Consider the following 20122-nt stretch of genomic DNA (forward strand, 5'->3'; position numbering starts at 1 on the left):
CCGCCCTCCCTCCTTCCCCCGCCTTGTTTTCGTTCCCGTGTCACACGAGGCAGGCGGGGGAATAGTCGAGTAGGGCCGTTCTGGCCGGCGCTCCGCTGTTGCATTGTGGGATAGTGGCGCCGGGGAGCGGGGTCCTCCAAGCGCGGCTCGCCAGCGCCCCCCTCCCTTCCCTCCCCGTCTCCTTCTCCATCCTCAGGTCCAAGATGGCGGCGGTGGCGGCTCCTACGGCTCCATCTCCGCCTCCCCCGCCCCCGTCGGGCCCGTGCTGCCCCGGCTCGTGGCCGAACTTCGCCGTGGTCTGCTCCTTCCTGGAGCGCTACGGGGCGCTGCTGGACCTGCCCGAGCTGCCCTTCCCCGAGCTGGAGCGCGTCCTGCAGCCGCCGCAGGAGCCCGGGGACCAGGGTAAGCGGCCCGGACGCCCCCTCCCTCACAGACCGGCGGGGGGGCTGGGGCTATCTCCCCCCCCCCCCCCCGCCCGCGGCCCCGGGGGAGGAGCGCACCGAGGGGAAGGAGGAGCCTGGCTTCCCCAGAGTGACGCTGGGGGGGAGGGGAGACTTCTGCTGTGTCCTTACCCACCCCCCCCCCCCCGGGTCCAGGGGGAGCAGCTGCTGGGGCGGGAGGTTTCTTTCCCCAGCCCCACCGGAGGAGTCTGTGAGGGGACAGCTTCCTCATTCCGGCGCCTGCCCCCTCCCCCTGGGCCCTGTGGGGGCTGGGAGCCCCTTCCCCGTGCCCCCCCCCAGAACAGGGGGCGCTGCTGCCCCTCCGGGCTCTGTGTGAGGGAGAGGAGAGACCAGACCCGCCCCCCCCCCCCGTGCAGATGTTGCAGCTCCCCCCTCCGTGTGTGTGTAATAGTCATCTTACCCCACTTCCCATTGGGTTGGGGGCTAAGCGTGTCCCGCCCCCCACCTGGACCGGCGGAGGGAAGGGTTACACGCTCCTCTGTCTTCTTTCAAGCTGCTCCTCACTCACGCTGGTCGTGTCTCCCCCCACCCCCTGTCCCTCCCTCCAGGAGGCTGCAGGGAATGGGATGTTGACATGTTTAGGATGCCGGACTCCCCTGTTCCCCAGTCCCTGATGTGTGAGGTGATGGCGGGGGAAGGGCCGGGCAACAGAAGAGCCGGGGGGAAGGAGAGATGCACAGATACCGAAGGGATAGGTGCTTGTTGCTCTTGTTCTGTCTATTATTGGTGTGGTGGTTACTTGTGCACTCTTGCCACATAGAGACCGAGGAGCCTCAAGGCGCATGCTCCCCGGCCCCATAGAAACTTCCTGCTGCTAGAGAATCCCAGCTCAGGGTTGCTGCTGGTCCAACAGCCCCGCCTCCCCCCCCCCCCCCCCAAAAAAAAACAACAACAACCAACAATAACAACCCATCATAAAACTCCCTCCATGTGTATTCATTGCAAATCGGGTTCACAGCATTGGTCTGTTCTGGTGAGAATTCTTTGCTCATGCAGTGCAAACGTATTTGTATGCTTATGGCACCTACAAACAAAACAAAACACCAGCCAAGGTTCATTTAGTTACTGCCTCCTTAAGATGTCCAGTAGCACTTTTTTTCATGTAAACAAGACACTTCTAAATGCAGTGGCCATTGCCTGAGTCTTGCAGCCTACACTACTACTGTCTCAAATAAAAGAATTTTTCTTACCTCCCCAAGACTTCAGCATGTTTTTTTGGTATATAAAGGAATATTTTAAAAAAGAGGCACTATACTCAAATTGACAGTTTACTTTTTGTACTTCAAATAGCATTTGTGGTGAAAATTACAAATCAAATTGAAAGTTTTCAATTTTAATTTAAGATCTTGTAAGTTCTGTATTTTTAAAAACTGACTTTTAACCTTACAATAGCTTTTAATTGCATGATTAAAACACTTTTTTTAATAGACAGTGATCATCACCAAGAGTTTTCTTTATAGTTTATTAGTTGAAAGGCTCTAGCTGTGTCCTATAGGAGTTTATATATTAGATTGTCTATAAGATGTTGTTACATGATTTCAACCCACTCCTGGTCCCATAGAATGAAGGAAGAATGGAAAGCAAACCAATAAATGTTTTTAATGTCTGACCCAATAGTGGAAGAAATTTGAACACTTAAACTCTAGCTTAACTTTCTTTTATTTTTTGGACATTTATTTGGACAAGATTAAAAGGTGCGCGTGATCATGATTATGGTGGCTGTGTCTTTCAGGGAAGTAAATGTGTGGACATGGAAAACAAAAGCTTAGATGACCATCTTTTAGGGTTTTGGGGAAAACTTGTGTGGTGGTTATGCCAAAAGGAAAAAACAAGCCATTGAACTACGTTTGTGATGACTATTGTCCTCTGCATGTGTTGTACTATTTTGTTATCTTATCAAAAGATGCATCTGTATATTTTTTTTGTAACACTGTTGTGAAGACTAAATTTAATTTCCATTATTTTATAAAATTATTTTTGAGCCTTTAATAATAATAAAAAGCTTTACATGGACATAAGCTTAAAACAAATTTTGTTTCCTGTTACTAAATTGACTGTTAACATTGGAAAATGTTAATCCTTTTCCCCCTAATACTTGCTGTTTGTTTACTGTATGCAATTCAGCTTGGGTAGCAATATTAAACTGGTTAATTTAAATGTCTGTGTAATCAGTTTCACTTTCTGTTTTTATGCACTAGCACACTTGGGCAGTGTTGAGGTTTCAAATAGTGCAGAGTGCATGTTTAAATCCAGGCAAACTGTTTTAATGAAACACATTTTAAATATGGGTTGTGTTTAAGAAGTTTTTACAAAACCTATTTTTGGCCCTAACCTACCTGATAGTGTCTTAAAGGCTATTTCTATGCTAGGAGCTAAGGGGAGATTCCCCACTCACATTACATATACTTGTACTAGCTTGAGGACAGCTAGTGGGCTAAAAATAGTAGAGTAGCCATGGTAGCATAGGCAGTGGTGAGTGGCAGCTTGGGCTAGTCTTGGTTAGTATGTATCCACAGTGTTCAGGTGTGAGGAGATGGCTTGAGGAGATATGTCTAACACAAGCTGGGAATCTTACTCTTACCTCCTACTGTAAACATTGCTGCTGTCTTAATTCAGGCGTAACATTCATGTCTTATTTCAGAAGTAGAATCAATAGTAAATCAGTGTCCAGACAGTTCTTTGCAATTACTGAGAGGTTTAACACTTACTGCTTATTTAATCCTACCCGCACCCCCCAAAAAAAGAAAATAAAATAAGAGAGCAAAAAAATTCATAGGGAAAAAACAGTGGCAAAATGCCTTATGTCTGCTTGCAGTTTCTTTTATTTATATATATATATATATATATATATGTTTTACATGTTGTAACATTAAAAAAAAAAAAAATTCGGGGGGGGGGGGAGTTGTATTGGTGTATTAACAGAGAGTGCTCACTACCAAACTATAGCATCAATCTCAAATCTCTCCAAAAATTCCTTCCAAGCTGAAATTTTTCATAGGCTTATGGCTTAAGACAGAGGGCTTTTTGGAGCATGTGTGTAAAACTTGTTTAAGCAATTTATTTTTCATTACATTACATTCAAACCTTTATTCAAAGGTTCAGGTAGAACAACCATATATGAACTCAGTAATGAACTGTTCTACATTCTGTAGTTCTATAAAAGCGATCAAGAAAATCCTGCCTGCTAATGAGTGAGAATGGACAAGCTATGGGTACTTTTGTTCTAAGGAAACAAGGTATAATTTCTACTTTCTGACTTTCTGTTCCCATTATGAAAAAGGATGCTTAGGGGTGCAAAAGAGAGATTTGGTAGTTGCCTACTTGACTATCAAATAATATTGATTCTGATATGTTACTGTTGAAGTTTAAAAAGTTAGTATTGCTCAGTCAGCATTTGTGCAGTATTATATTGCCTCTGTATATGACTATATCAAGAAATATATTGATCACCTCTACACCCAAGTATTATTAGCTTTCTTTTTGTAGTCTGATCTGGTTAGACATTATGCTAATTTACATAGCACCAATAGTATGCTAAGTGCTTTGAAGGCAAGTACGAAGACAAGGCCTTCCCCAAAGAACTGAATCCTTCCTATATTCCAGTATACAAATGAAGGATGGGAGATCATGACAAACAATGTGATTGAATGGTGACATTTTGAACGTGCCAAGTCGGTTTCATGATTGTCTCGATTTTATTTTATATTTAGGTAGGATGATGAGGTAAAATAGTGGCCATGGAAATAGCCTGATTCTCAGAGAAAATATGTAAAAAAACAGATCCTTTTAACTTGTGCTGTTAGTGGCTCATTTGGAAGCTGACGTTATTTGAGCAAAATAATGAGACCCCTGGTGTTTTGGTGAATTACTGCTAAGAGCAGGGTCATCCCTAGGGAGGTGCGGGGCCCAGGACATTAGAAACTCGGTGCCTATCTGCCAAGGGGTGCTCTCCACTGGCTCCCCCAGGCCCCACCTCCACTGCACCCCTTCCCCCCCCCCCAAGGCCCTGCTCTGCCTCTTTCTCACCCAGTTCCACCTCCTCCCCTGAGCATGCTGCGCCCTCCCCCCCACCCCCCAGTGCCTCCTGATGCCGCGAAACAGCTGAACGGTGGCTGGTGGTAGGCACTGGGAGGGAGGGGGAGGTGCTGATTGTCAGGGCCCACCGGCGGGCAGGAGGCGCTAGGAGGAGGTTCTGGTAGGGGGGCTCCGCCTTGCCCGTCTGCTGTTCGCCTCCTCACTCAGCTCGCCCTCCCGCCTCACCTCTCGGCCCACGGGGGCACCCCAAAGCACGGGGCCCGGGGCGGTTGCCCCGATTCGCCATACTGTAGCGACGGCTCTGGCTAAGATAAATAATTTTGCCTTTGTAAAAAGGCTTCTCCCTCTTGTAATGCTATATCTAAGGCAACTAGCATTGGGATCATAACTATAACCTTTAAAGCTTGATTTCAAAAGAAGAGAGTGGAGTATATAGCAGAATTACCATATTCTTGATAGCTGCTTGTAGTAGTTGCTTGTGTAGATGCTGCTAAGTGTGTAAACTGGTGTTTGTTTGCACTGAGATTTGATAAAAAGAAACCATATATTGGCTAATAAATACATTCTTTATAAAGGCAGGGAAATTTCATTAAACTTGATATAAACTGTAGGTAGTGGATGGAGGGAGGGTTGGACTCAAAACTAAGCAGGGTACCAGCAGGGGCTCACCCTACAATGTACCTCAAGAACCTAGCCTTTTTAATCAAACTGATTTTGCTTCCAATGGCAAAATTGTGCAAATTGAAATAATTTGTCACACTGGAACCATACTTGCAGTATTGACCACATCATGCAGTGTCTTACTAAGAGTTCCCCTTGCAAAAGGGAGACGGTAGTATGTTTTTAATGTAAAAAATGCACGTGATTGGAAGGGAGTAAGAACACAACACTATATCTAGTACAGTATTTAGTCAGAGAAATATCAGATCCTCTCTATTGTGTTTGCAAATAGCTTGAGAGTCAGTATAAATGTGAATTAAGTACTGAATGCCCTGTGAATGAAAATATTAGTGTTAGTTTGCACAACAGAGATCTAATTTTACACATGACTATGCAAAAGACTTGCTGGTTTGCCATGTTCCTTGGTGTATGAATGAGTGTAAATGGTGTGTTCTGAAGTATGTTAGTGATTATCAACTTTATAAACCTTCCTTAGCCATACTATACTTGATTGAAACTGTATCAGTAGAAGAATGAATACTCTGGATGTTCTTCCAGCAATGAACTGGTAAGATGTTACTGATGTAAGAGGTGGTAATCTTCATGAAGGATATTTGGAAGACAAATATGATAGGTACATGTTTGTAGTATATTGCCCTTAAAATTGGGACTTACTAGTGCTATAAGAAAACTGTATAGAGATTTTGACTTCAGTAGAAACTTTGTGATGCTGCTTGTGATTACATTCTTCTCTAGTCCTTGTTTCCTTCCTTGATCTTCACATATTCAGGTGTGTAGGATGGCCTCTAAAAAATTCTTCCATTCCTTTAAGGTGCTGTAGAAGAGAGAGGTTTTTGAGGTGGATGCTACCATGGTGTTTCTTTAGTCTACTTCTTGTATATTTGCATTCTTGCCCCTTTCTGAACTCTAGTTCATCTAATTTCCTTTGTCTCTTCTATTTGTATTAACTAGCTGGTCCAGCCTTGAAGGCCCTCTTCTCACATGGGTGATTATCGGCATGTATCTGTTGTATTAAGTGCTTTGATTTTGATAATTGTTATAAATAAAGTATTGGTTCAGAGTCCGGAAGTGATTTAACATAAAAAATGTAACAGATTTGCTGTTGTGTATTAGCTTCAAGTGCAACGTAGTTGCATGCTTTTGCTTCCATAGACCTTTCTCTCTCTACCGCTGCAGTTTTTGCATTAGAGAGGGAATTTAAGGTAGAGATACATCTTGAAATACCTAAAGATGTGACAGATAATCTCTGGTAATACATAAAGGGCCTATGCTTTAGTTTTCCTTTGTCTCCACTAGAACATATCTTATACTATATATGGAACCATAAAGCTGTCCTGACTTTAAAAAATACTTATTTCAAGGAGTTGCCATGCTTCAAAGCAACAAGTAAGCTTCTTCACAGATTTCTGTACTCTAACCCCCTCTAGCTTCCCTTTAGCACTGATTCTTGGGAGTGTCTACAGTAGGTGCAAAGGGATAAAACTTTCTGGTTTTTTTTCCTCTGTATCCTAGAGTCAATTTTTGTGTTGGTGGGAAGCTTGCCATTCTTACAATTTTCACACATCTGGATTAGAAGCTTGTGGAATGGATTCTAGTTTAACCATCTCCCAGATAAAACTAAAAGCAAGAGGTGATTTGACCTCTGTCTTTTAAGTACCTACATGGGAGAATGTTTCAGAAACTGGAAGACTTATTAATGTAGCTGGACATCCAAAACAAGATCCATTGGCTGGAAGCTGAAGTTAGGCACCTTATTTCCAATTTGGACTTGTCTGCTTTTAACAATGAGGGTAATTAACCTTTGAAACAGCTTACGAAGGGATGGATTCACAGTCACTTGAAGACTTTAAATCAAGATTGAATATCTTTCTACAAGATATACCCAAACACTCTCTTGAGCTACTGTACCAGTTGCAGAAATCACAGGCTACAGAATTTCACCCAATCTTATATGGGAGGTCAGATTAGGTTGCTATAATGGTCCCTTCTACTATATTAATCAATCAATCAATATTAGCAGCAATTGTATGCAATGCTAGAAGCAGTACAAGAGTGTCATGTTGTGGCCAATAACCTGACTATCCACTACTGTATTTAAGGCACAGTGTTTATAGTATCAATATAGAAGTCCCAATTGAAGGGGTGTGACCCATCAGAAAGACAATGAACAAGATCTGATATCTCATTGATAATACTCTAATGTTGGACAGGAGAATTACTGTTAACATCTGTTTCTAGAAGCTTGTGGGATGTGTTGTACTGCTAGAGCCTCTTGGGATGGGTTAAAGAACTGAGCAGATGATTAAGGCAGATGACATAAGCTTCATTGTTCTGGGAAACTGCATCATTGGCTCAATCCTCCATCCACTGAGGGTTTTGAACATGTGATCTCTAGATCAGTGCACATTGCTGATCACGTCCTGGGCTGGGTCTGTGGTCTAGAAGTGGTGTGACATAAAAAATGTAGCCTTAAGTTAGTTAGACCACTACAACTTCCAGGCAGCGACAGTATCAAAAAGCAGATTAAAAGCTAGAGGAACTGGTAGGTAAGGTCCCATGAGAAGAAAATCTTAAGGGATAAAGGAGTTTAGGAGGGTTGGCAGTTTCTCAACAAGGCTATATTAAAGGTGCAGCTTCAAACTATCCCAGCGCAAAGGGAAGATAGGAAGTAGGGCTGTCGATTAATCACAGCTAACTCAAGCGATTAACTAAAAAAAAATTAATCGCAATTTTAATCACACTGTTAAACAATAGAATACCAATTGAAATAATCGCAATTTTAATCACACTGTTAAACAATAGAATACCAATTGAAATTTATTAAATATTTTGGATGTTTTTCTACATTTTCAAATATATTGATTTCAATTACAATACAGAATACAAAGTATACAGTGCTCACTTTATAGTTTATTACAGATATTTGCACTGTAAAACGATAAAAGAAATATTTTTCAGTTCACCTCAACAAGTACCATAATGCAATCTCTTTATCTTGAAAGCGCAACTTACAAATGTAGATTTTTGTTGTTGTTACATAACTGCACTCAAACAAAACAATGTAAAACTTTAGAACCTACAAGTCCACTCAGTCCCACTTCTTGTGCTGCCAACTGCTAAGAGAAACAAGTTTGTTTACATTTACGGGAGATAATGCTGCCTGCTTTTTATTTACAATGTCACCTGAAAGTGAGACCAGACACTCGTGTGGCACTTTTGTAGCTGGCATTGCAAGGTATTTATGTGCCAGATATGCTAAACATTCGTATGCCCCTTCATGCTTCGGCCTCCATTCCAGAGCACATGCTTCCATGCTGATGATGCTTGTTAAATAATGTTTTTATTAAATTTGTAACTCAACTCCTTGGGGGAGAATTCTATGTCTCCTCTCTGTGTTTTACCCGCATTCTGCCATATATTTCATGTTATAGCAGTCTCAGATGATGACCCAGCATGTTATTCGTTTTAAGAACACTTTCACTCCAGATTTGACAAAACGCAAAGAAGGTACCAATGTGAGATTTCTAAAGATAGCTACAGCACTCGGCCCAAGATTTAAGTGCCTTCCAAAATCTGATAAGGACGGGGTGTGGAGTATGCTTTCAGAAGTCTTAAAAGAGCACCACTCCGATGCGGAAACTACAGAACCCCAACCACCAAAAAAAGAAAATCAACTTTCTGCTGATGACATCTGAGTCAGATTTCAAAAATGAACATGCATCGGTCTGAACTCCTTTGGATCATTATCAAGCAGAACCCATCATCTGCATGGATGCATGTCCTCTGGAATGGTGGTTGAAGCATGAAGGGACATATGAATCTTTAGTGCATCTGGCACGTAAATCTTTTGCAACGCTGGTGTCAGGGTTCCCTCCCCACTCTGAACTCTGGGGTACAGATGTGGGGACCCTCATGAAAGACCCCCTAAGCTTATTTCTACCAACTTAGGTTAAAAACTTCCCCAAGGCACAAATCCTTCCTTGTCCTTGGATGAGTACTGCTGCCACCACCAAGTGAGTTAGACAAAGATTTAAGGAAAAGGAGCACTTGGAATTCCTGTTTTCCCCCAAAATCCCCCCAAGCCCCTTCACCTTCTTTCCTGGGGAGGCTTGAGAATAATATACCAACCAAATAGGTTAAAAAAGTGGGCAGAACTTTATTATAAAGAAAAAGTAAAAGAAGCACCTCTGTAAAATCAGGATGGAAGGTAATTTAACAGGGTAATCAGATTCCAAACACAGAGGATCCTCCTCTAGGCAAAACTTTAAAGTTACCGAAAAAACAAAACAAAACCTGGAATAAACCTCCCTCAGCATAGGGACAATTCACAAGCTAAAACAAAAGATAATCTAACGCATTTTCTTCCTATTACTTACAATTTGTAATCTTAGAGGCTTAGTTCAGGTATGTATTTTCCCTGCCCTGATTCCTCGCTGACCCGGAGAGAACAAAGGAACACAAAACAAAAAACTTTCAAATCTGTGGGGGAAGCATCTTCTCCCCTTATCGGTCCTTTTGGTCAGGTGCCAACCAGGTTATCTGAGCTTCTTAACCCTTTACAGGTAAAGGAGGGATTTTATGCTACCTGTAGCTGTATGTTTATGACAGCTGGCTACAACAGTGCCATGAAAATGCCTGTTCTCACTTTCAGTTGACATTGTAAACAAGAAGTGGGTAGCATTATCTCCTACAAATGTTAACAAACTTGTTTGTTTGAGCGATAGGCTGAACAAGAAGTAGGACTGAGTGAACTTGTAGGCTCTAAAGTTTTATGTTTCATTTTTGAATGCGATTATTTTTTGTACATAACTCTACATTTGTAAGTTCAACTTTCATTATAAAGAGATTGCACTACAGTACTTGTATTAGGTGAATTGAAAAATACTATTTCATTTTTACAGTGCAAAATTTATAATAAAAAATGAAGTGAGCATTGTACACTTTGTATTCCTGTGTTGTAATTGAAATCAATATATTTGAAAATGTGGAAAACATCCAAAAATATTTATATAAATGGTATTCTATTAACAGCGTGACTAATCACAATTAATTTTTTTAATTGCTTGACAGCCCTAATAGGAAGTATAGTAAGAGGCAAATATGGCTCCATCAGGAGCTCTTTAATGACCTGAAAAATTAAAAAGGAATCCAACAAGAAGTGGAAACATGGACAAATTGATAAGGCGAGTACAAAAGAATAGCACTAGCATGTAGGGACAAAATCAGAAAGGAGAAGGCAGAAAATGAATTGTATCAGCAGGGGACATAAAAGGACATCAAAGAGGTTCTTTAAATACATTAGAAGCAAGAGGAAGACTAAAGAAAGTGTAGGTTGTCTACTTTTCACTGAAGGAAAGCTAATGACTTATGACACCCAGAGGGCTGAGGTGTTCAGTAATTGTTTCCCTAGAATTGTGGGACTAGAAGGGACCTCGAGAGGTCATCTAGTCCAATCCCTTGCACTCATGGCAGGACTAAGTATTATCTAGACCATCCCTGACAGGTGTTTGTCTAACCTGCTCTTAAAAATCTTCAATGATTAAAAAATTATTAAAGGTCTAGAAAACACGACCTATGAGGGAAGATTGAAAACACTGGGTTTGTTTGGTCAGGAGAAGAGGAGACATGATAAAAGTTTGCAAGTACATAAAATGTTGTTACAAGGAGGAGGGAAGAAAAATTGTTCTTAACCTCTGAGGATAGGACAAGAGGCAGTGGGCTTAACTTGCAGCAAGGGGGGTTTAAGCAGGGCACTAGGGAAAACATCCTGTCAGGGTGGTTAAGCACTGGAATAAATTGCTTAGAGAGGCTGTGGAATCTTCATCATTGAGTGTGCTGAAGTCTGCCTTCTTGAAATCCATTATCTTTATTGTGCTATTTTCCCTCTCATAATTCTTTAGAATCATGAATTCTACCATTTCATGATCACTTTCACCTAAGCTGCCTTCTACTTTCAAATTCTCAACCAGTTTCTCCATATTTGTCAAATCAAGTCTAGAACAGCCTTTCCCTTAATAGCTTTCTCCACCTTCTGAAATTAAGTCTCCAATACCTTCTAAGAACTTGTTGGATAATCTGTGCCCTGCTGTATTATTTTCCCAACAAATGGTGGTGATGGGGGATTTCAACTACCCAGAAAAGTTCTGTGCTTTGGGTGATTTTGTTAGTTTAGAAAAAAGCCGCCTCCAACCTCTTCTTCCTGGTGAGGTGGTCTGTAGTAGACCCCTACCAGGAAGGAATAAATAGGAATGCCTATTTTGTTTCAACCTTACCAAAAACATTAATGGTTACCAGATACTCAAAACAATTAATACGAACAAGGGGATCACATTTCAAAATAGGGAAAGAACAAGAAAAATAATATTTAGATAAGTGAGATGTAAACAGGTTGGCAGGGCCTGATGAAATTCACCCTAGATGGCTTAAGGAGCTAGCTAAATCAGTCTTGGAACCGTTAACAATTATTTTAGAGGACTCATGGAGGATGGGTGAAGTCCCAAAGGACTAGAAAAGGTCAAACATAGTTTTAAAAGGGGAACAAAGAGGACCCAGGGAACTATAGACCAGTCAGCCCAACTTCCACATCTGGAGAGATTCTGGAACAAATTATCAGCCAATTTGTTGGCATCTGGAAGATAATAGGGTTATAAAGAATAGCCACCATGGATTTGTCAAGAACAAATCATGCCAAAGTAACCTAATTTCCTTCTTGACAGGGTTACTGGCTTGGGGGGGGGGGGGGGGAAAGAGGAGCAGTCTGCTTTTTGATGTAGGACTTCACCTACCCACATATAAATTGCTCAAATGGCACAACAGCAGAAAATTCAAAAGAACTCCAAGTGAGTACTGCTTAGGATGGCAGTACTAGAGCATACAAAAGGAGAGTCTATTCCCAGTTGAAAGTTATTTTGGATTAATGTGAGGGGGTTTTTGTTTTTTTGTTTTTTCTTTGATGGATAAACTTTCTTGTGTCCCCATACTTGTTTCAAATTATCTGGCATCTCATTCTGCATTCGTAAGGCTCTTCATTTCTGGATTTTATTTTGTTTAAAATTGCTTGGGAATTTATCAGTTACAAACATTTTAAAAATGGGTGAAAATCAGTGCAAAAATTAACTTCACAGTATTCTGGGAGAATATTGGGGTTAATATTGGGAGGGGGGAACAGGGAAAAAAGCAACAAATAAAAGTAAGAGTATTGACAGTAAAAGCAGTTTAAAGCTGTGGTTTATTTCATGAACTCTACAGTAATTGTACATACACATGTGTATCTTTCATTGCACTGCCTAATTTTGGTAGCCTTGCATTTATGCTTATGTTAAGTAGATATTCAAGAAAATTCAACAGATAATTTATTAACATAAAATTATTTTCATATACTTGAGTGGTTCAAAATTCAGGTGAAAATTGGTAAAGACCAGATAATAGCTTTCATAAAACCTGCACACTTCATTAATCCACTTTGGAAGCAGATTAACTCTAGTTCAGGAAGAGTTCTCCCTCAATATAGCTGGTGTGGATGCATCACCATTTTGAATTAACTGTTCTGCTTCTGGTACTCCTCCAACTGCTATCCCACACTGCACTGCTGCACACGTTGGTGGGCCTGATTCACTATGAGACCTCTAGTGCTCCGAGTCCGGAGTTATCTTCACCCGATGTCACCTCCCTGTTTGAATGCTGGCCTACAGGTAGGTGTGCCCCTTAGTGGTGCCAGCTCATGGTGAGTTCACACACTTGGAGTCCATTCTGATTTTAGCAGCCATGTCCTATGTGGGCCTTTCAGAGGTCCTGGATGTCTGTCCTTGGCCTCTGAGAAGCGGAGCAGGTCTAATCCAGTCTGAACACAAAATGTGACGATACATAAGAGGCTATCAGACCAAATGAAGGAGAGGGGGTAGTCCAGGACTTAGTGCAGTTCCACAACAAAGGAGTGGAGTTCTGGCAGTGTTATAAAAGTACCAGGTATAGTAATACCACCTCTGGCAGAGGTCACAAAACTCATACCTACTATGAAGAGCCAGACTGGATTCTTGCAAGGGAGTCCATCAATGAACCCCAGCATGCAAAGACACCCAAACAGGACCTCAAGTGGGAAGATTGCCACAGCCAGCCAAGATCTCTTCAACTTGCAAAACCATGAGGCAGAGAGAGTGAAGGAGACCCTGAAAACGCAGCCAGAGAACCAGCCTGACAGTACTTGGGAGGGACCTTTTCCAGTAAGGATTGTGTGCTATATTATAATACACACACACACACACACACACACACAGGGGGTTTAAACAACTTTTTTCTGGGTATCATCAGGGTACCACCATGTTGGATGGATGTGAGCTGGTATCCCCTTTCCACTTGCTTGGCTTTTATCCTCCCATCCATCTGACATGCTCAAAATGGCATCCTTAAGCTCCAAAGTGGTGTTTGTCCGAAATCTCAAATCCCATAACCATCAGCCAAATGTGCCCGCCCCCTCTTTCTGTGCTGCTTATTGCTCCCTCCGTCTGTTCAAGATGGCAGTACCATAGGGATTAAAAAAAAAAATCGTACACATTGCATGGTAGGCATGTTTATTGTAGCTACAGATACAGAACGAGAAAAAGCAATAGGAAAAGTACTTTGGCTCACAGTTTGACCAATGCCCCATGCTGTAGTCTGAGGTAAATCTCCCACATTTGTCTACAGAGACATTTCAAAATGCACAGAGATTGTAAGGCATTTGTGGCTGTTTTAATCACACACATCCTAGGGTTCCAGAGTATTTATTTTGCAGGGCACTTTGTGCTAGTCTGCAGATATTTTAAAAGAGAACTTAAGGAAAAGATAGTGTTCTAGTTTGGCATTTGCACTGCAAAAAATGCAGCTTTCTTGTGGTTGCCTGTATAAGAGGTGGTTCCCTTCCATTCCTGTGCCAAATGTGGGGGTACCATTCTGGCAAATAACTGTTGCATATCTTCCCACTTTGCCCATTGCCTTTTGAACAAGATCCTTTTCTGCCTTTTGGGGATGCTTCTTAGGGTAACATCCTCCAACCTAAGGAAGGCCTGTAGAGCTGCACATGCAATTACTAACTTGTTCTCTGCTGCTCACCCCTCCCCCAAGCCACCACCAAGCCAGCATTGGTAGAGGGGTCCTGTACGAGGGGGTAGCAAAATGGAATACATTTTACCATCTCCAAACTCCCCCTAGACTGGGTTGAGCCCATGGGAATAAAATTGCAGTTTGAGGAAAAAGCAATAGTTTATCAGTGTTGGCATGGAAACTAGAACTGGGACAATAACTACTTGTGCTGTTTCTCTGCCCTTCAGTACCTGACACACAGCAGCATTATCAGAGTCTGAAGACATGGCAGATCTTTGAGGGGGGCGGGAACGTGTTTAGTCATCTTCTGCCTCTCCTGGGATGTAGCCATGAGGTCACTAAAGAGTGGAGGCAAGGTTTCCTTCACCATGATACTGAGGAGGAGAGGGAACTGATGAGGGATCTCATTGCCAGTTCAATAGTACAACACGCAAGACCGTGCACTTAGGGTTTAATAGTAACAATTTCTGCCACAAGCTGGGGGCTTATCACTTGGAAGTGACAGACGAGGAGAGATACCTGGGTGTGTGGGTCGATCACAGGGCGACTATGACCCAACAATGTGATGCAGCTGTGAAAAAGGCAAATGGAATCTTAGGATGTATTAAGTGAGGTATTTCCAATAGAGAAGTATGAATGCTATTGTGCAAGGCACTAGGAAAAACCTCACTTGGAATACTGTGTACAATTCTGGTCATCCATGTTCAAGATAGATAAGTTTAAACTGGAACACATGCAGAGAAGAGCTAGTAGGATGATCAGGGGATTGGAGGACCTTTCTTATGAGAGCAGACTGGAAGAGCTTGGCTTGTTTCATCTAGCAAAAAAGAAGGCTGAGGGGGGATATGATTGCTCTCTGTGAATACATGTGCAGCGGAGCAGGAGAGGAGGAAAATACTAGGGAGGGTGAGAGCTATGTAAGCTAAAGGACAATGTCGGCACAAGAACAAATGAATATAAAGTAGCCATGGACAAATTCTAACTGGAGATTAGAAGAAGGTATCTAACCATCAGAGGGATGAAGTTCTAGAACAGCCTCCCAATAGGAGTTGTGGGGGGCAAAAAACTTAGTTAATTTTGATAGCTGGACAAATTTCTGGGTTGTTTGTGATGATGGGGGCTGAGCGTAACAAACCAGGAGTGAGCCCCAGGGTGATGTCCTGTGTTCCTAAAGCTCATGCTGCAGGATTTCAAGTGGCCACCAGCAGGGGTCAGGAAGGGATTTCCCCCCCTCCATGCCACTCCCACCTCCCCCATTTATTCTGGAAGGGGTTTTTTACCTCCTTCCTCTGAAGCATCAGAATATAGCTATGGCTGGAGATGGAACATTGAAGTGGGGGGCTTCTGAGATGGCACTGAACAGTCTTTCTCTCAGGTGCTTGGCTGGCTAGTTCTTGCTCACATGCTCAGGGTCTAACTGATTGCTATATATGTGGTCAGGAAGGAATTTCCCCCCAGCTTAGATTGGTAGTGAACTTGGTTTTTTTCACCTTCCTCTGCACCATGTGGGTTCAGGTCATTTGCCAGGATTATCTTTCTTAAGATCAGGCACTAGTGCATTTCAGTTCTTCCTATTCTCTTCTTGTGGCACATAATCTAGTCTCTTGTGGGTTGTAGTTCTTTGGTCTCATTTCAGTTGTTGGGTTAGTGTGCGGGTGCTGAGTGGTGTTGTTGGCCTTGATATTCGGAGGTCAGACTGGATGATCTAGTGGTCCTTTCTGACCTTAGACTCTGACAAAGAAAAGGATATGCCTGCACAGATACTGGAAGAAACGATGCAGAGGCAGACAGCCCTGGTGAAGAGCATTGTGGTACTATGTTCATGGCCATCACTTGAACCTAGCTTTCTCCTGCAGCTGCTTGAGAATACTGTATGCTGAACACCCCTTCCCTTCCCCTACTACAGGGAACAGGTCCTTTGCTCGCTGTCTCACACACCAAGACATAGAACAGTTTTGACCCATTTCCCTACCTACACGTGATTGTGACCTCATCAGTACAAACTTGTGCACTTAGCACTTCAGGCATGCCTGCTGCCATTCTGTTGGTTTTATGTTTTCACTGTATGATCATTAAGGATTTCATAATTTACAACTGTTAATTTCATAAAATGTGTGTAAGGCATAATAAAACCCTTGCACAAAGGTAAGTACATTTTTCACCACTATGCCCAGGCCTCATAGTAGTAGCATGGTGTGTCCCTGACCTACTCAGCCTCTCTGGTGGTTCATAATGGTCAGAAAGTCTCCATCTCTGCCTCTCACCCTTTGGAGGGGTTCTCTTCTTGCTCTCTCAGATGTCGTGCAGGTACTTTCTGCATCTATCACACAAGGCAAATATTGCTCAGCAGCCCCCAGCCTTGTCATGATGCACTTCCACCTTCCCTTCAACCTTCCAAATGCACACTTCACTGTTCCTCTGCAGCTACTCGGTATAGTTAGACAGCACCTTTCTCTTATCCAAATGCACAGTAAAAGGCTGTATAAGCCAGGGTAGCAAGGGTCTCCAGGATGACAGTAGGAAATCACAATACCATTAGTGTTCAGTGGTTCTGGAGGAAAATTTTTATTTCCCATTGCAAAAAACAGATCTGAGTTTCTAAAGCGCCAGGTGTGTTAGACCTTTCCAGAGCACCCCACATTAGTATAGGTGAACCTTCCACAGTGTTCAACCAGGTCTTGCAGCACCACAGAGAAATACCTCTTTCTGTTGACTAACTCTGAAGGCTGGCATGATAGGCAAAGAATGGGCATGTAGTGACCTGGGATAGCAATGCCCTCTTAGTAGCACACAATAGCCCTGAAAGTTGATCTACCATACTTGTTAGCAACTGACTGGTAGCAGTTGTCAATGGTGAGCTTCCTGATAGCAATGGCCATGTGCTTTTTCTATGCTCGGGAGAACCTTTGTATAGATGTTCTGTCATTGCATTTCTAGGGTGAGCTTTGCACAGACTTCTAGGAAAGTGTCCTATGTCATCCAGAGTTCTGCTGCTACTACTGGTCATCCTGGGTCTGCGTAACTGTCCCATCCCACCAGTCAGTACTAGTTGGCCAAGCCCAGGAACGGCACTCTACCAAGAGGAGCCATTCCAGAAAAAGTTCATATAACAATTAGCTGATTTCAGGCTCTGCCTTCTCTGCCAGTATCACCACAGCACTGCTATGGCTTTTTCCATGTCATCCAAAGATATCCAGCAGCATGACTGCCAATACACATGTGCATCAGCCTGTTTGTATTAATGACTACCAGGATTGTGGCACTCAGCAGTATTCCCTCTATGATATCTAGCAGTGTTTTGAAAACGGCACTGGCTCTGAAAAGCCAGATGAATGAGGGGATGACACAAAGGGAACCATAGAAATTTTAGTTTAATCCAAGTCCCATAATTTCATTGGCTTCTGGTAAGTATCCCACAATGCACCACAAGAAAAATAAAATCCCAGAATACAGAGCCTAGCAGCAGCGGAATGTTGCACCTTGTGATGTCTGCCCAGAATATTGTGTGCTTACATTGAAAACATGCAGTGCTGTATGGATGCACAGATTCAAAATGAGGGCATGTTAGCTGGCATTGCAGCAGATCCACACTGCTTTGCTCTCAGAATTGTTATTCCTGATGAGTTAAAATGGGGGAAAATAATCCAAAATAACACTCAGGTGTAGGCAAGCCCTTAATGTTAAATAACAGTAGCTGAGCTGCTAACTATCATAACCATAATATAATTAGGTTCAACATCCATGGGGAAGTTAAGGCACCAAACACTGACACAGTAATCCTGAACTTTTAGAAAGGGAGCTCTCGAGGAAGAGTACCTTAAAGGGTCTACAGTAAAAAGTAAAGAAAGCAAAATCCTTAGCTGTGACAGGTATCCTACTTAAGAAAACAGTAGTGGCCTCAGGAAGCGTGCATACCTCTGAACAAAAAGGGAACCAGGAAGGGAACAAGTAAACCAGCCTGGGTAAATGGCAAAGTTGGTGAGGTTATTTGAGCCAAGCAGAAATCCTCCAAAATTTGGAAATTTAACTTTTGTGAAGCAAATAAGTGAGAGCATAAATTACAGCACCCAGTATGTAAGAGTGGAAACTAGGAGGCCTAAGATGGATCTTTGAACAACAAATACTAAGATGTGAAAACAAATTCTTTACGTATATTAGAAGCAGGAAGCCTGGAAAGAATTGGTGGTTCTGTTGGATTACCAGGTTTAAAGGGAGCAATTAAGATAAAGATCTTGCTGAGAAGTTAAATAACTTCTTTGCATCAGGCTTCACCACTGAAGATGTTAGGAAGATACCCATCTCAAACCTGCTCTTTTCTGGTAATGAAGCGATGTACTATTGGACTGATATATTAAAAGTGGCTGTGCTGGGACAAACAATTTTAAAAAGCAGTGTCACTAGGCGCTGATGGTATCCATCCAAGTGTTCTGTAGGAGTTTAAGAATGAAATGGATGAGATGCTAATAAAATGTGTAGTCTATCATTAAAAACTGATACTATACTAAAGAATTGGTAGATAGCGAATGTTATACCTATATTTTAAAAAAAGCTCTAGTGGTGATACAAGGGAATTATAGACCAGAAAGCCTTACATCTGTGCTGGGTAAATTGGTGTAATCATAATTTAAAATAGAATAATAAAACATCTGAAATATTATAAGGTCTAATCCTTTATTCAAAGAAAAATCATATCCTGCTAATCTATTAGCATTTTTTGAATGTGAATAAAAGAAAACTGCTCAACACAACTTTGCATTTCAAAAGATATTTAACAAGTCATTAGTAAAAGGCTACTAAAGAAAAGATATAGTCACAGGGTGGGAGGCCAAAGTGGTGGTGTAGATCAAAAAGATAGGAAACCAATTTTCATCATGACAGAAGGTTAACTAAGTCTGGTGTTTACAGTATTTATTAATGTTTTGGAAAAGGTGGATGTGCAGTCAGGTAGAAAAAAATTGCAGATGAGTTACTCAGGTTAGTTAAGTCGAGAGCGGAACTTCAACAAGGTAGGTGAATGGGGAAACATACTGTAGATGAAATTCAGAGTTGTAAATGCAAGTAATTACTCCTGGGGAAATTCTGTGCCAAAAACCTAAAAGTTATGCAACAAAAATTAAATTCTTTTCACAATATTTTCAAATGCTGCAAACTTCTGTATATTTTACTTGTCAAAATAACACAATATAATCACCAGTTTCAATTATTTTTGGTCATTTATTTAAACATACCTGTCAGCAAGTATGTCTGTAACAATACAGACAACAAAAAAGATTCCTTACGAGGCATATTAATACAGAATTTTGAGTAGTAATTAATTTAAACTACAATACAGAATGGTATTTCTTGCACCCCTCAGATGCAGTGCAAAGGCTTGGGGGAGTCGGATAATGGAGGAGCTGAGGGAGAGGGAAGTAATTGCTGGGATGGAGTCTGGGTGTGAACATGGAGGATTGTTGTGTCTGAGTGGGGAAAAGTATGGAATAGGTTTTTCGGGGGCGGGGGGGAGGGGAGGGGAAGGGACTGTTAGGGAGCTTCCCCCAGGCAGACCCGGGCTGACCCCTAGCTTCTCCCATTCAGTCAGGCAATCTGCTCCTGTCCCTGTATGTCCTTGCACCCCTATTCACGTGTCCTTCCACCCCCATTCATACACCCCTCTGTTCCTATGTGGCCCTGCACCCTCTTCCCTGTTAAAAGAGGAGTGATTAAAATAATGAAGGACATGGAAAAAGCTCTCATTAAGAGAAATTGAAAATACTGGCATTGTTTATTTTAGAGAGGAGACAAATGTATACAAAAATGTGTGTTTTGGGAAGGTGTATTAGGAACTTGTGTTCTTCCTGTTTCCATAATAAAATGAGGACATTTAA

At 42.0% G+C, this 20122-nt stretch overlaps 1 protein-coding gene across 4 annotated transcripts in view; it reads left to right on the top strand.

The window, feature by feature from the left end:
- The first annotated feature begins 37 nt into the window (after nt 1–37).
- RSF1 (remodeling and spacing factor 1) overlaps nt 38–20122 on the top strand; it is a 128229-nt gene continuing 108144 nt past the window's right edge. For all 4 annotated transcript variants that reach the window (XM_008172223.4, XM_065596045.1, XM_008172220.4 and 1 more), the window contains exon 1: nt 38–402. In XM_008172223.4, coding sequence (XP_008170445.2) covers nt 204–402 — 199 coding nt within the window. In that variant the 5' untranslated portion in view covers nt 38–203. The remainder of the gene's footprint in view (nt 403–20122) is intronic.

This window comes from Chrysemys picta, chromosome 1, assembly GCF_011386835.1.
Source record: "Chrysemys picta bellii isolate R12L10 chromosome 1, ASM1138683v2, whole genome shotgun sequence".
Lineage (NCBI taxonomy): Eukaryota > Metazoa > Chordata > Testudines > Emydidae > Chrysemys > Chrysemys picta.